Source organism: Myotis brandtii, unplaced genomic scaffold (assembly GCF_000412655.1).
Source record: "Myotis brandtii unplaced genomic scaffold, ASM41265v1 scaffold698, whole genome shotgun sequence".
Classification (NCBI taxonomy): domain Eukaryota; kingdom Metazoa; phylum Chordata; class Mammalia; order Chiroptera; family Vespertilionidae; genus Myotis; species Myotis brandtii.
Genome location: NW_005370731.1, coordinates 83,973 through 99,017, shown reverse-complemented (window position 1 = coordinate 99,017; position 15,045 = coordinate 83,973). Strand labels below are relative to the sequence as shown.

Below are 15,045 nucleotides of genomic sequence, written 5' to 3'. Positions count from 1 at the left end.
TCCGCCACCCCGGATGCTGGCCCCCAAGCGTCCGGCCCGTCCCTTTGCTGACACCGAGCCCCAGCCGGACCAGGACGCTGAGGCCCCCTGCACCCTGTGCGCGCGCGCGCTTCAGGTGAGAGGCTCACCTGGGCTCCAGATTGGGGCAGGTCTAGAGTTCAGACGACTGAGGACCAGGCTGTCTATTGGAGGGTCGCACAGCCCACCCACAGCCTTTGCCCGCCTTGCTTCCATCTCTAAAATGGGGACCATAGTACTTGCGGCCATTCCTGCCCCGGACCTTTGCCCTTCTTTCCCTGGAAAGTTCTTCCCTAGACCTTTGGTCTGGATGAAATGCCACCTCTTTTCCATGAGGTCTTCCTTGGCTCTCTCTCTCAAATTGCAACTTTCTTGGTACTGCTTTTCTTTTTTAAAAATATGTTTTTATTGATTTTAGAGAGGAAGGGAGAGGGAGAAACATTGATAGGCTGCTTCCTGCACGCCCCCTAGTGGGAATCAACCTGGTAACCCAGGCATGTGCCATGACCAGAATCCAAACAGCAGCCTCTGGGTGCATGGGACAATGCTCAATCAACAGAGTCACACCATCAGGGCTCCTTTTTTTTTTTTTTTAAAGGCTTAACACTTATTGTCTAACATCATGTGCAGTTGACTCTTGAACAATATGAGGATTAGGGGTGCTGAACCCATGCAGTCAAAAAGCCACATATAACTTTTTACTTCCCCCAACAGCCCCCCTTCGGTATCCATTGGGGATTGGTTCCAGGACCCTCCTACCTCCTTGGACTTTCAAGTCCCTTATATAAGATGATATAGAACAGTGCATATAGTCAGCCCTCTACATCTGTGGATTCCCAGCCGTGGATCAAAATACTGTTTTTAAATCTGTGGTTGGTTGAATCTGCAGATGCAAAACCCAGGGGTATGGAGGGCCCACTGTGTATTGGGGGGAAAAATCTGTGTGTAAATGGACCACCCTGTTCAAACCTGTGTTCTTCAGGGGTCAACTATTATTTTATTTTATTATCAGTCTCACACCCCTCCCCTCCATACTACACTCCACAAGGGTAGTTCTTATTTAGTACTGTAGAAGGATGTGATACAGAGCAGGTGGCAAATAAATATTTAGTATATTAACTGAGATGACAGGTCTGACTTTACTCACATTAAATGTAAGTAAACTGCATACCTTACATGCCACTAAATTAGGGGAATAATTTCACGGTTCGAACATCATAGAGTGCACTTACACACACCTAGATGGTGTAGCCTACTACACATCTAGGCTATTTGCTAGACCTCCATCACATATGTGGGTCCTTGACCAAATTGTTGATTCGGCACGTGACTGTACTTGCCACTCAGAGATTAGCCATGGAGATCACTTAGCCTGTAAGGAACTCTAGGTCTAGCTGCAGTGGCCGTGTTGTTGTAGAATCACTGCTAATACTCAGAGAAAATTGGCCAGCTTAGTCCCTGTGAGCAAGCATTATAACTCCTCCATACCTGTTTCCTCATCTATAATATTCAAATAAGAGTAGTATGTGCCTCATAGGTGATGTAAAGCCCCTGGAACAGTGTCTGTTCCATAGAAATTCTTTGAGTGTTAGTTACATCACTACTCCCCATTTTCTCCCTTCCCTGCCTGCCCCCTCGGACAGGATGAAGAAGGCCCCCTGTGTTGCCCCCACCCTGGCTGCTCCCTAAGGGCCCACATGACCTGCCTGGCAGACGAGTTCCTGCAGGAGGAGCCCGGGCAGCTTCTGCCCCTAGAGGGCCGATGCCCTGGGTAAGTCCAGCATCACTCCCCCAGCCTGGTTTACCTCTGTGAAGACACTGCCTAGGCCCAGGGCATCTGAGTCCTCATCTGGCACCCAGGGCCTAGGCTGAAGGAGGCTTGTGATCTGACTCTCTGTCTCCTACCAACTGCACCCTTGGCAGCTGCAAGAACTCACTGCTGTGGGGAGACCTGATCCGGCTGTGCCGGATGGGCTCCGAGGAGGAAGAGGAGAACTTGGAATTAGAAGAGGTGAGAGGTGTTTTGGACCCTGCCCCAGCCTATCCCCTGGGCTGCCTCTGACCACCCTTCTTGTCTCCACAGGAACACTGGACAGACATGCTAGAGATCTGACCCTCAGCACCCCCAGCCCTCTACCCATTCCTTATCCGTGCCACTGCCTTCGGGTCTCGGCAATTTTTACTTGAGTACAATAAAAAGTCTGAGTTAAGGGCATCTTCTGGTATTTGCTGGGGTATGTGTGGAGGTAGGAGGAAGCCTAAAGCCTCAGGCCGAGGCTTTAGGCCTGGGCCAGGGCACCCCCAGCTCGCTGCCGCCGCTGAGGAAGATCACTGGCTGGCTCCTCCCCGGCCCTAGCCTAAAGCCTCTGGCCAAGGTTTTAGGCCTGCGCCGGGGCACCCCCAGCTCCCACCGCAGCTGATCGCTGGCTGGCTCCTCCCCGGCCCTAGCCTAAAGCCTCTGGCTGAGGCTTTAGGCCTGGGCCAGGGCACCCCAGCTCCCCTTCGCCGCCGCCATCTATGATTGCTGGCTGGTTCCACCCCGGTTCCCCCCCGCCATCGCCGCCATCAACCATCCCTGGCTCAACTTTAAAAAAATACATTTCTATTGATTTCACAGAAAGAAAGGAAAGAGAGAAACAGCAATGATGAGAGAGAATGACTGATGGGCTGCCTCCTGCAGGGCCCCTACTGGGGATTGAGCCCACAACCCAGGCATGTGCCCTGAATGGGAATCGAACCCGGACCTGGTTCTTGGGTTGACGCTGAGCCACACCGGCTGGGCTGAGGTCACATTCTTGATGGCCTGGAGACTCACACCCTGACTAAGACCTCACCTGCCTCCAGTGCCCAGCTGGACTTTGGACTTTAATCCAAACAGTACCCACATCACTCCAGCCTGGGCTTCCTGGGGCCTGTGGGCTGCCCCAGGCCTGTGGGCTGCCCCTGACCTTAACCTTTGGTCCTCAGACTGGCCTGGGGCCACCTTTCCCCTCCACTCCTCTGTCCTCTGGAGATCGCGTTTATTAGAAAAAGCTGTTGGCTCCTACAGCTGGAGTTTGGAGTGCAAGCCAGAAGCCGGGATTACAGCTCAAAATACCAAAATATTAGGCCCTTTTGTGTTGCTACAGTCTTTTATTTTCTACACACTGAACTCACATGTTGGGTTTTCAGGCCAGTCTAATCTTGGCTTCAGCTGGGGTGCTAATGAGGGTAGCAGAGAGGGGCCCTCCCACCCCAAACCCCATCCCAAACCCCACCCATTCCTGGAGGACAGACAAGGCCCAGCGCTGGCTCCAAATCCCTCCCACTTTTGACTTATAAAACTTGCAGCTCTCTGCAGTTCTGCACTCACCTACGTGACGGCACAACAGAGCGCCACAAGGCCAAGGTCTGGAGAGGTCAGGTGAGTGCTAGGATAGGGTGGGCTGGGCCAGACCTCCCTCACTCTGCACTGTTTGCTCCCACTGCTTGATCTCTCCATTCCCGCCTCTACTGACCCTGCCCTTTCCCTGAAATCCCAGCTCAATCCGACGCTGCCCTTTCCCCATGGAAATCCCAGCTCAGTCTGATACCATCTGCAGTCTGGCCTGGAACCCGTTCCTCTTTCCATTTCCACTGGGGCATGTTTTGCTCATCACACCAGAATGGCTCCCAAAACAAGCTGTTGCTCAATTAGCTGTGTGTGCCAGGCCAGCACAGCCAAGGGTTCGGTGAGCCTGAGGGGGGGGCGGCAAAGGATTAAAGAAAAGACAGACGGAATAAGCTGGGTCTAGGTCAGGGGTGGGCAAACTTTTTGACTCGAGGGCCACAATGGGTTCTTAAACTGGACCGGAGGGCCGGAACAAAAGCATGGGTGGAGTGTTTGTGTGAACTAATATAAATTCAAAGTAAACATCATTACATAAAAGGGTACGGTCTTTTTTTTTTTTTAGTTTTCTTCATTTCAAACGGGCCGTAGTTTGCCCATGGCTGGTCTAGGTGGATCTCCTGTGCCTGGCTGAGGCCACATAGAGAGATCCAGATAGCCAGAGGTAAACAAGGTAGTGGTCTCCATAGTTACAATGTTCTTGTGAGTTTCACTTGTTTTGACAGCACTTGCTACACTTCCTGCAGCCCATTAGCCACCCAGATAGGATCTAGGGAGCATCATAAAGTCAAGCTTAATTATGCTAAGAGGGCTGTGCCCTCTAAGCTGGGACTTGTTTGTGGCTTTGCTAATAGGTCAGTCTGAGGCTTAACCCTATAGCCGCTCCCTACATCTCACCCTTATTTATTTTTAAGCTACTATAATGAAAAACTTAAACATCAAGAACAAAACTCTGGCTATTAAAACAATAACAAAACAATGCCAATGCAAAACCCAAACTACAGACATTTAACATTTTAAAACTTAAACATCAAGAACAAAGCTCTGGCTATTAACAAAATAATGCCAATGCAGCACAGCAATAATAAAGAAATCAAACTACAGTAACATTTTTCTACTAAATGAAAGTTTCTTTTGTTGATTTACTCAGAGTCCTTGGACTTGGCTGTGCAAGACTGGGAGCTAACGAATGCCATCATAGCCAGAAACATGGTTAAGGGAGTAGCTTCCACTTCTTGCTTTTCTACCATCTGCTGGGCCTCAGTCCTTAACTTCTTCAGCTGACCCCATGTTGGCATCTCGATCCCTTGCATAGTCTTCGTCATCTTCCTTTCTGTATTGCTGTCATCGGGGCAGCTCTCAGTCTTTTGAACGATTGGACAAGGAGCTTCTCTGGGTCCATTGTGGTGACGCATGTAATGCTCTGGTACCCAAATTGGCTGCACTGCTCCTTCTGGAAGATACAAAACACAACCTCTTCCCCACAGCATTACTAGATCTGGTAAAACTCTTGTCTGGTTTGTGTATCCTTCCACCAGGCTAACTCAGCAGAGGCTATTGTACAGGAGGCCCGATGCCTTTTGGCCACTGTACAACTCTGCATTGTAATTCAAAAAATTTAACACATAACATTCTTCTCCCCCTTTTTTTGTTTTTATAGTTGCATTTTAAGAGTAGGATTGGCTCTTTCTGCTACTGCCTGAGTCCTGATCTATCACCCCAGGAAGAACTTGCCAATCCTGTGCTTCCCAGGGTGGCATGATAACAGTTTACTGAGCCAGCTGGAAAGGCTGCAGTGGGGTTAAGGATAAGACCCCTACTGTTTGGTAGGGCCGGGGCTGGCCCTGCTTGAAGTTTCCCTGCCTAGGGGGTGATTGAGTTATCATCAACATCAGTCTTGGAGCGGCATTCATTTGCCCAATGCTTTCCTCCTGCATCTTGGACATAGTCCAGGCTGCCTGTTTTCACTCCCTGTAGCCTGTTGACTTCCATTTCTAGCATTACAGTTTTTAGCAAAATGCCCTTGTTTACCACAGTTAAAGCATCCCCCTTTCCTTTTCTGCTGACCAGTGAGTAACATCTCCTTGAGGCAGCTCCTTGAACGTAGGCTGGTCCAATGTTAGCACAGACATGAATATAATACTTCCACAGTAAGTAGTCTCCAGGTGAGAGACAAGCCTTTGCGAAAATATTAAGCCTCTGGTACCCTTCCCCTCTCTGTCTTAGTTCCCCTGCCACATTCATCCATTCCCTTTCAGGAGTGGGCTCTAGGGAGTCCTGAATCAGGGACCACAGACTGAAAGTAGAAAGAGGAATTTTCCCGGAACCTTCAACTATATAACGATCTCTGAGTTGTTTTCCTGCCTTCTCCCATTTCTCTACATTTACCTTTCCTTCCTCAGGAAACCATGGGCAGGTTTTACTTAGAAAATCCAACAAATCGAAAAGCTGTTGATACCTCACAGAACAGCCCCGTGCTTGGAGCATAACCTTAAGCATGGATACGTATAAATCCTTTTCCTGTGATCCTGAATTTCCCATGTTTGACACCTAGTTATGACTAAACTTCTCTCCTTACCTTCCTTCTTGTTTTCTGCACGTGCTTCACTGGAGCGTCCTTTCACCTGACAACTGTAGTTCCCCTGAACTCAGGCTCCCCATTGGGCGCCACATGTGCTGGGCCAGCACAGCCAAGGGTTCGGTGAGCCTGAAGCGGGGCAGCTAGGGATTAAAGAAAAGACAGACAAATGGAATAAACTGGGTGTAGGTGGATCTCCTGTGCCTGGCTGAGGCCACACAGAGAGATCCAGAGGGCAAGCTGAGCCTTTATTTTATAGCCAGAGGTAAACAAGGTAGTGGTCTGTATAGTTACAATGTTCTTGTGAGTTTCACTTGTTTTGGCAGCACTTGCTCCACATCCTGCAGCCCATTACCCAGATAGGATCTAGGGAGCATCATAAAGTCAAGCTTAATTATGCTAAGAGGGCTGTGCCCTCTAAGCTGGGACTTGGTGTGGCTTTGCCAACAGGTCAGTCCAAGGCTTAACCCTATAGCTGTGCCCTACAGCTGTGTTTCTCTCTGAGCCAAGATGGAGTGTGGCTGAGCAAGTTGGGTCACAGGCCCAGCTGGCTTTGGGGAGGTTTCTGTATGTGAGGGCTTAGGGAGCTCAGGGAGGGAAGGATGGGGAGGAGCCCACTGGGATCAGATCCAGAGCTGCAGCAGCAAGTACTGAAAGAAAACACGTGGCAGGCCCCAGAGTAGGAGTTTTCTCCAGTGCACACTGGAAGCTCCTGGTCAGCTTCCAAAACCCAGGCACCTGGGTCCCACCAGAGCAATTTAATTGCCTTGGGGTGTGGCCCAGGCACTGGGATTTTAAAATAAATATTTTTAAATTGATTTCAGAGAGAGGACAGAGAGGGAGAGAGAGAAACATCAATGATGAGAGAATCATTGACTGCCTCCTGCATGCCCCCTATTGTGGATCGAGCTGGCAACCCAGGCATGTACCTTGACGGGGAATGGAACCTTGACCTCCTGGTTCATGGGTAGATGCTCAACCAGTGAGCCACTCTAGCTGGGCAGGCATTGGGATTTTTAAAAGTTCTGCGGGTAAATCCAAGATGCCTCCAGAGTTGTGGCCCCACTGTGTTAGATCCGGCCGGAATCCAGCCCAGCACTCACTGGCTCTGAGTGTAGGCAAGTTGCTCAGCCTGTTTCCTTACCTTAAAGCAATTAAACAGAAGACATTGTTGTGATGTTGTTAAGGGAGGTCGGCCCCACTCCGGACCCTGACTCGGCAGCATGGAGCTGGTCCAGGACACCTCCCGCCCGCCACTGAAGTATGTGAAGGGGGTGCCTCTCATCAAGTACTTTGCAGAGGCAATTGGGCCACTGCAGAGCTTACAACCCAGGCCCGATGACCTGCTCATCAGCACCTACCCCAAATCTGGTAGGTGATGAGGACCACCCACCCCTCTCCTGGGCTGCAGTCCCCACCTCGGGCCAGCAGGGGTGTGCCCTCAGCCCCGCTTACCTCCCATTTTCCTCTCCAGGCACCACCTGGGTGAGTGAGATTCTGGACATGATCTACCAGGATGGCGACTTGGAGAAGTGTCAGAGGGCTCCCATCTTAACCCGGGTGCCCTTCCTTGAGTTCAAGGGTCCAGGGTGTCCCACAGGTGTGTGGTGGGGTGCTGGAGGCCAGTGAGGTGGAGGGAGGGAGGACCCGGGCTCCAGCTCACTGGACCTTTCCTATCCATGGCTTAGGCATGGAGGTTCTGAAAGATACGCCAGCCCCACGGCTCCTCAAGACACACTTGCCCCTGGCTCTGCTCCCACAGGCCCTGCTGGACCAGAAGATTAAGGTGAGTGGCAATGGAAGCTACAGAAAAAGGCAGCTGGGGCCAACCCAGCTTTGGCCCCATCTTCTAGGAAGGTCTCATCTTAAACGGGGAGAAGTCCTCAACCTCATGCTCCGGTGGGTCAGATGGCCAGTGACAGACTTTGCAGGGCCTCGGTGCTCACAGGCCTGTGGAGGAGGGGCTGTTGGGAATTCTGCACGCCTTGTTCCAAATCGATACAGTGGCATTGAGAAGATTGGATGAGTATAAAATACAGTTCCTGGAACCAGCCAGGACTCTGGCATCAGAGCAGGCTTCAAGTCCCAGCTCAGTCACACCCAAGTCAGCCTCTAAGCCTGTTTCCCTCTTGGCCAGACCAAGAGAGAACCTCCCTTGCAGGGAGGCTGTGAAGGGTGGAATGTGATGCTTAAAGAACCTCTAGTGCCTGCTGTGCTGTGCTGTGCGGTGACGGTGCGGTGCGGGGTGGGGTGTGTCTTCTGCCTCTCCAGGTGATCTATGTTGCCCGGAACGCCAAGGATGTGGCTGTCTCCTATTACCACTTTTACCGCATGGCCAAGGTGTACCCTGAGCCCGGCACCTGGGACAGCTTCCTGGAGAAGTTCATGGCTGGGGAAGGTGGGGCTGACTCTGGATGAAGGAGGGGGTGAGCTGAGGGGCAGCCAGCTGGAACGAATACCAACCTCTGTCCGTGCCCCCTGCCCTTTTCCCCAGTGTCCTATGGGTCCTGGTACCAGCACGTGCGGGAGTGGTGGGAGCTGAGGCACACCCACCCTGTTCTCTACCTCTTCTACGAGGACATGCAGGAGGTGAGACACCGCTACAACTTCCCTGCACATGGGGCGAGTCCCAAGACCTTCTAAGCCCCGATTCCCTATGGCAGACCCTACACGGGTCCTAGACCCACCTCACCTTCCCTGCCCCTTGGGCAGCACACTCCGTAGAGCTCTTATCTCCTAGCACCTGAGTCAGTGCCAAGTGCAGTCACTGATCACCCATTTACTGCTACTGCTTCTCCCTGGGCCCAGTTATGACAGAGGGCTGTCCGTGCCCTCACCCTAAGGAGCCAGATACAGCTTCTTAACAGATCACAGGGCAGAAGGCAATTAATTTTGCCCCAGGAGTGCCAGAGTACAAAGGACCAGAGTCATGGAGCAGGGTCGGAAGTGGCCATGAGGTTAGGGTGGGGCCTCCCTTTTGTTTGTTCAATGCACAACCCAAGCCTCCACTGAAGAGCCCCCCTGCTGCTGCAGAACCCCAAAAGGGAGATTCGGAAGATTCTGGAGTTCGTGGGCCGCACCCTGTCAGAGGAGACCGTGGATCACATTGTGTGGCACACGTCATTCAAGGAGATGAAGAAGAACCCCATGGCCAACTACAGCACCTTACCCGTGGAGATCATGGACCACAACATTTCCGCCTTCATGCGGAAAGGTGAGTGCCTACCAGGAGGGGCGCTGGGGAGGCGAGGGCGGGAGCAGCGGCTAGAGCTGGCCCTGAGCCACTTGGGGCCTCTGCTTTGGCCAGGACCTCTAGCCTCACTCCTTCCCTCCCCACCTCCCTCCCCAGGCATCACGGGGGACTGGAAAACCATGTTCACTGTGGCCCAGAACGAGCGCTTTGATGCCCACTACGCTGAGAAGATGGCAGGCTGCAACCTCAAGTTCCACACAGAGCTGTGAGTGGTGTTCATGGGACCGCTCCCCAGGGAGTGTGTGCGAGTGGCCCGACAGGGGCCTCAAGAATAAAGTACAGCTTGTGTTGCATGGAGTGTGCCTATTGGAAGAAAAGCAGACCTGAGCTGAGAGAAAGAGTAACTGCCCACTGGGACCAAATGAGGCCCCAGCTCCCCAACTTGCCCTATGTGGGGAGGGGTAAGAACTCAGGAGACATGGCAAAGGGGAAGAACATTTATTTCTTCACATAATGTCTTGTTGCATGCCCCCGTGAGGTGGCAGGAGGCTGCCAGCCTGCATCACTTTTTCTTGGGCTCCTTACAAGCCACCACGTACCTCTGGGCCACATTGAGGGGAGGGGAGTAACCATCTGCATAGGAAGTGTCTTCAAACAGGACCGAATAGTCATCCTGGGGCTGCAGCAGGAGGCAGACAGGAGGCGCTGGTCAGAAAGCCCCAGGCCAGCGCCCCCCTTCCCCCAAGCCTAGACCGACAGGCACCTCTGGTGTGTGGGCTCCTAGCCTTTCCCGTCTCATCTTCACTCAAGAAGTCTAGATGTTTGAACCTGCTCCCTGCTACAGAGCTCCTCAGCCACCAAGTCCAAGGACGGGGGTGAATAGCAAGGGAAAGGACTCGCTAGCTACACAGGCGGCCACACGGAAGGGGCCCCTAGGTTAAGGGGAGCAAGGACAACTCAGAGGGCAGGAGGCAGGGGTCCTGGAGGAAGAGGGGAGCCCAGCCTTTAAACTGCCATCAGTGATGGGTGATTAGAGGGCAGGGGTCGGGGGTGAAGACTGGCCCTGAGCAAGGCTTCCATCTCGGGGCTCAGGCCCCCACCTCAATGCGAAAGCGAGGCTAGACTAGAGGACACACCGGGGCTTTCTAAGGCTCTGCAGGGCGCCAGCACTGCCTGGAGGACAGGCTGGAGGGGTTACAGCTCAGGACCCCGCCAACTCAAAGAGGTACAAGGACAAGAGGGAAGGAAAAGGGAAGGTGACCGACCCCATGACCTGTCTGGTCAGCGGGGTGGTCCTGGTGTCCGGGACGATCTCTCCCCCGGGGGCTGCCTTACCCGTTGTGGGGGGGTGTGGATCAGGGCACGGTAGAAGCAGGTGGTCTGGGGATACAGGGCCAGCACGAGCTGCTCCTTCTGGAATAAGGCTCCGGGTCCGGATGATGAGCCGCCGGCTCAGGGTGTCTCTCTTTGCCTCTTCATCAGTGTCATCGAACTCATATTTGTTGGTGGCATGGCTGTAACTGACCACCTCGGCCAGGATCCACTGCTCATCCCCATCCACGGCCTTGACCCGGGCAGCCACCTTGTCTCCAGGTTTGGCCACGTAGTCCCCAGAGGCCGGAATGGCCCCGCAGAGTGGGGGCGGCCTGCGGAGGGGATAACGTGTCAGTCCCAACCCCTCCCCTGCCAGCTCCCGCTCCCTGGGCCTGCCCTCACTTGTCACCAGGCTTCCCGATCCACAGCGGCAGGGTCATGGCCGACTGCTGCAGCAGGGTCATCAGCACCCCCCTGCGCATGGTCTTCCGCGGGGGCTCCGAGTCATTGTACAGGCCCGCGATCTTGGCCGCTGTGGGAAGGAAGTGAGCCCCTGAGGCACCAGGGATAGGGTGCCTGCCCCTGGCTCCCCACCTCTCGTCGAGTTAGCACCAAGGGTCCAGTGTGCTCCCTGGCCCTCCACTGGAGGCTCCTGCTGAGAGACCACCAGGCCACACTCACCTGGCCAGACGGGTTAGTGGATACGTTTGGGAAAGAACAGAAGAGGCCAAAAGGGGGATTCTGAGGCGCTGGTCGTGTCTCTTATCTGGGTGCTGGTTACATCCATTGGTTCAGTTAGTGAAAATTTTATGGAGCTGGGTGGATACTTACATGTATTTTCTATTAATATGTTATAATTAAGCAAAAAGTTCAAAGAGCTATCAAATGTGGACAGAGCCCTTACCTCCTCGGGCATGGCTCAATACACCCAGTCAACTTCAACCCAACTGGCAGTGTGACAATTTCATGGGTGAGGAGTCTGCCCCTGGGTTCATTGGACGGGCGAGAGAGAGGTGGGACAGCAGTCTGAAGCGATATGGAAGCCAGCACCCTGTGTAAGCCCCATCTGAAAGGCCGGCTTCAGGACATCCCGCTGTGGCTCTCCAATAACAGCCAGGCTCTCACCTCAGCAAGAAATGGGCCTGCGGGTAGCAGTGCCTGCCCCAGGCAGTAGAGGATGGAAACCAGGGGGGATTGGGGCAAATCAGCTTAGTGTGCAGAGGGAGAGCGGGGAGGCCTTGTCTCTGACCCTGGGACTGACCTCCATGCCCTTCCCAGTCCCAGGCTGCCCTGGTGCACCTGCCTGTCACAGCCCGTGGCCCAATCGACCACACCAGGCTGAGGCTACAGGCTCCCCGGCAGGAAGACATGACTGCTGCTTCCAGGAACCCTCACTCCACCTGGTCAAGGAACACCCAACTAACTTGTCGTCTCTAACTCACCGATCCGCCTCTCTTCCAACAGAGACTTGATTTCCGCAATCTTATCGAGGGCTTTCCGGAGGATGCTGAGGGTGGGAGGAGGGAAAGAAGAGGTCTGGATGAGGCACTAAGCATGGACTTCTTCTTCTGGTCAACAACGCAGACAAACCTTGGTGAAAACTATGAGCCCTACATAGGTGGCTTTAGTCTTAAAAGCATACAAATGATAAGACAACATAGGTGGCTTTAGTCTTAAAAGCATACAAAAGCTGATAAGACAGCCCGACTAGTGTGGCTCAGTGGTTGAGCATCGACCTATGAACCAGGAGATCATGGTTCGATTCCCGGTTAGGGCACATGCCTGGGTTGCAGGCTCGATCCCTGGTAGGGGGCATGCAGGAGGCAGTCGATCAATAACTCTCTCTCATAATTGATGTTTCTATCTCTCTCTCCCTCTCCCTTCTCTCTGACATCAATAAAAACATATTTAAAAAAAATTCTTTGCAGAACTTAGCAGAGCCTTTGATAATCTGCATTATGAATCTCTAGGAGAGGAATGTAACTCCGTGTCCTAAAGCAGCGGTAGCTAGCCTTTCAGACCTCACGGACCACCGGTTGGCGACCGCTGTTCTAAAGTTATTGCAGATCCACTAGAGATTTGAGGTAACAATGTTTTAAGATCGGTTACTATTTAAAAAGTAGTTTTCTGGAACTGAAACTTCTCCATCTCAGAACCATAAAAGCTTTACGTCATCTCCCAGGTAAAGCATGGTCCTATCCCGACAGGCAGCCAGCCCACCTGGCAGCAATGCGCAGGGAGGCCACCCCAAGAGGCCGCGCCGCCTGTGCCAGTGGAGGAAGGGATTCCTTCTGGCTGACATTCTGCTGGAATTCAGCCAAGAGCCCTGAGCCCCAACCTTCCTCCCCGTCACCCTCAGCGCCTCCCTGCTGACCAGGAGGAAGGGCCCTTTAAATACTCTAATACCGCTGCATACAGATTCAGTGTAATTATTTGATCAGGGTGACATTTTAAAAAGGCAAAAGGAGAAAATTATTTCCTTTTGGGTCTTCTTCTCTTGGAGTTGTGCTCACAAAGCTAGACACGAAGCAGCTAAGCTAGGGCACTATCCAGGTGAAACTCGCTGCCTCCCCACGCTCCTTGCCTCTGCCCATCTACGGCAGAAGGAACATGCAGGCCAGCTGCTCCCGGCCGCCCAGTGGAGCTGCATGGGGAGGTGCTGTGATAGGAGGACCATGGTCCTAAACGTCAGCTCCTCAGGCATGTGGCTTCTGTGCCAACACTAGGTGGTCTGTGTCAGTGGTGAGGAGGGCGAGCGGACACTCCTGAGCTGTGTCAAGACCAGAGCACTCCTCTGGTCAGCAACATGGACCAACAGCCATGTCACAGGTGCCCACCAGCAAGTGGTCTGCTGCCCAGGCCCCGGGCATCCATTCTCTCCTTCGGCCCTTGGAAAGCTAAACGACCTCCGCGTGCACTGGCTTACCCACTCCTAAAACTACCTTCCCTCGCTGGCACTCTGAGTGACAGGCTGAGTTACCCACTATCTCTACTCAAAGGGTGACCCACCACCCCATGCTGTTCACTGCACCCTTATGAGCTGCACCTGGAGAAATGCCCTTTGCACTAAGGTTAGTCAGTACCTTGGTCCCACCTGGGAACAGCCACCTGCCCTCCACTGGAATATGGAAAGTGAGATTTTTGAGCTTGCTGCCCTGTGACTCCTGCTGCCAGTGGGAGACCGCAAGGCCTCTTAAAAAAGAGATGATTGAGCCTGGCTGGCGTGGCTCAGTGGTTGAGCATTGACCTATGAACCAGGAGGTCATGGCTCCATTCCCAGTCAGGGCACATGCCCGGGTTGCAGGCTTGATCCCTGGTTAGGGGGCATGCAGGAGGCAGTCGATCAATAATTCTCATAATTGATGTTTCTATCTCTCCCTCTCCCTTCCTCTCTCTAAAAATCAATAAGAAAACATTAAAGAATAAGGACTTTGGGTTTAAATTTGGGCTCCCCCACTTACTAGTTGTGTCTTTTGGCAGATTACACAACCCTTTGGTATTTCAGTTTCCTCATGTGTTAAATGGGGGTAATCCCATTTTAGAGTTGCTCTGAGGGTTAAATGAGGTAAATATAGAAAGTGTTGTAACAGCACCTGGCAGAGTAAGGCCACATAAAGCTGTTATTGTTACTGTTACTACTACCATAGTAGAGAATGCACTTCCTAATGTGAGTAATGGCCAAAAGTTTGTAAAACACTAGTCTTAGGCACTTTATAAGCATTATCTCATTTATGTTGACAATTCTATAGGTAGTTATTATTCCTACTAGAGGCCCGGTGCACAAAAATTTGTGCACTCGGGGGTGGGGTGGGGGGGGGGTCCCTAAGGCCGGCCTGTGCCCTCTTGTAGTCTGGGACCCCTCGGGGGATGACCACTTGCTGGCTTAGGCCCACTACCTGGGGGTTTGGGCCTAAGCTGGCAATCAGACATCCCTCTGGCAGCCCGGGAGCCCTCGGGGGATGTCCACTTGCCATCGGGGAGCAGGCCTAAGCTGCAGTCGGACATCCTTAGCGCTGCTGAGGAGGCAGGAGAGGCTCCCACCACCACCGCTGTACTGGCAGCCATCAGCCTGGCTTGTGGCTGAGCAGAGCTCCCCCTGTGGGAGCGCACTGACCACCAGGGGACAGCTCCTGCATTGAGCATCTGCCCCCTGGTGGTCAGTGTATGTCATAGTGACCAGTCATTCCCAGTCGTTCTGCTGTTAGGGTCAATTTGCATATTACCCTTTTATTATATAGGATAGAGGCCTGGTGCACGGGTGGGGGCCGGCTGGTTTGCCCTGAAGGGTGTCCCGGATCAGGGTGGGGGTCCCCACTGGGGTGCCTGGCTCGCCTGGGTGAGGGGCTGATGGCCGTTTTCAGGCTGGCCTAGCTCCCTGGCGATGGAAGCTCCCAGCCTCTCCTTTTTTTTCTTTTTATTCTGGGATTTATTTACCTTCTATAATTGAAACTTTGTTGCCTTCAGTGGAGCTCAGAGCCCCGTGGCAGGCGGGAAGCTTGGCTTCCTGCTCGCTCCAGCTCCGAGGCCATGGCCGGCTGAAAGCAGGTATCTGGGGTTTATTTATCTTCTATAATT

The 15,045-nt window shown here is 53.0% G+C and overlaps 3 protein-coding genes across 5 annotated transcripts in view; 2 read left to right on the top strand and 1 right to left on the bottom strand.

The window, feature by feature from the left end:
- Positions 1-2,233, top strand: part of SLX1A (SLX1 homolog A, structure-specific endonuclease subunit) — a 3,615-nt gene extending 1,382 nt beyond the window's left edge. Inside the window, exons 3-5 of the mRNA XM_005881975.2 lie at positions 1,662-1,789; positions 1,942-2,029; positions 2,102-2,233. Of these exons, the coding sequence (XP_005882037.1) occupies positions 1,662-1,789; positions 1,942-2,029; positions 2,102-2,131 (246 nt within the window). The 3' untranslated portion in view covers positions 2,132-2,233. The remainder of the gene's footprint in view (positions 1-1,661; positions 1,790-1,941; positions 2,030-2,101) is intronic.
- A 684-nt stretch (positions 2,234-2,917) lies between these two features.
- On the top strand, positions 2,918-9,509 carry LOC102252073 (sulfotransferase 1A1). Of its 3 annotated transcripts, none has more exons than XM_014529838.1 (8): positions 2,918-3,421; positions 7,115-7,334; positions 7,438-7,563; positions 7,652-7,749; positions 8,235-8,361; positions 8,458-8,552; positions 8,997-9,177; positions 9,313-9,509. In XM_014529838.1, the coding sequence occupies exons 2-8, from the start codon at positions 7,187-7,189 to the stop codon at positions 9,423-9,425; spliced, it is 888 nt and encodes a 295-aa protein (XP_014385324.1). In that variant the 5' UTR covers positions 2,918-3,421; positions 7,115-7,186; the 3' UTR covers positions 9,426-9,509. The 3 variants fall into 3 exon arrangements, with proteins under 3 accessions (XP_014385324.1, XP_005882032.1, XP_014385325.1); XM_005881970.2 differs by having other exon boundaries at positions 2,919-3,421; positions 7,151-7,334; XM_014529839.1 differs by lacking the exon at positions 2,918-3,421 and adding an exon at positions 6,868-6,884 and having other exon boundaries at positions 7,151-7,334.
- Positions 9,510-9,639: 130 nt separating this feature from the next.
- Positions 9,640-15,045, bottom strand: part of LOC102253764 (SAGA-associated factor 29 homolog) — a 47,840-nt gene continuing 42,434 nt past the window's right edge. The window contains 5 exon segments of the mRNA XM_014529840.1: positions 9,640-9,835; positions 10,492-10,591; positions 10,593-10,802; positions 10,873-11,002; positions 11,913-11,977. Coding sequence (XP_014385326.1) covers positions 9,719-9,835; positions 10,492-10,591; positions 10,593-10,802; positions 10,873-11,002; positions 11,913-11,977 — 622 coding nt within the window. The 3' untranslated portion in view covers positions 9,640-9,718.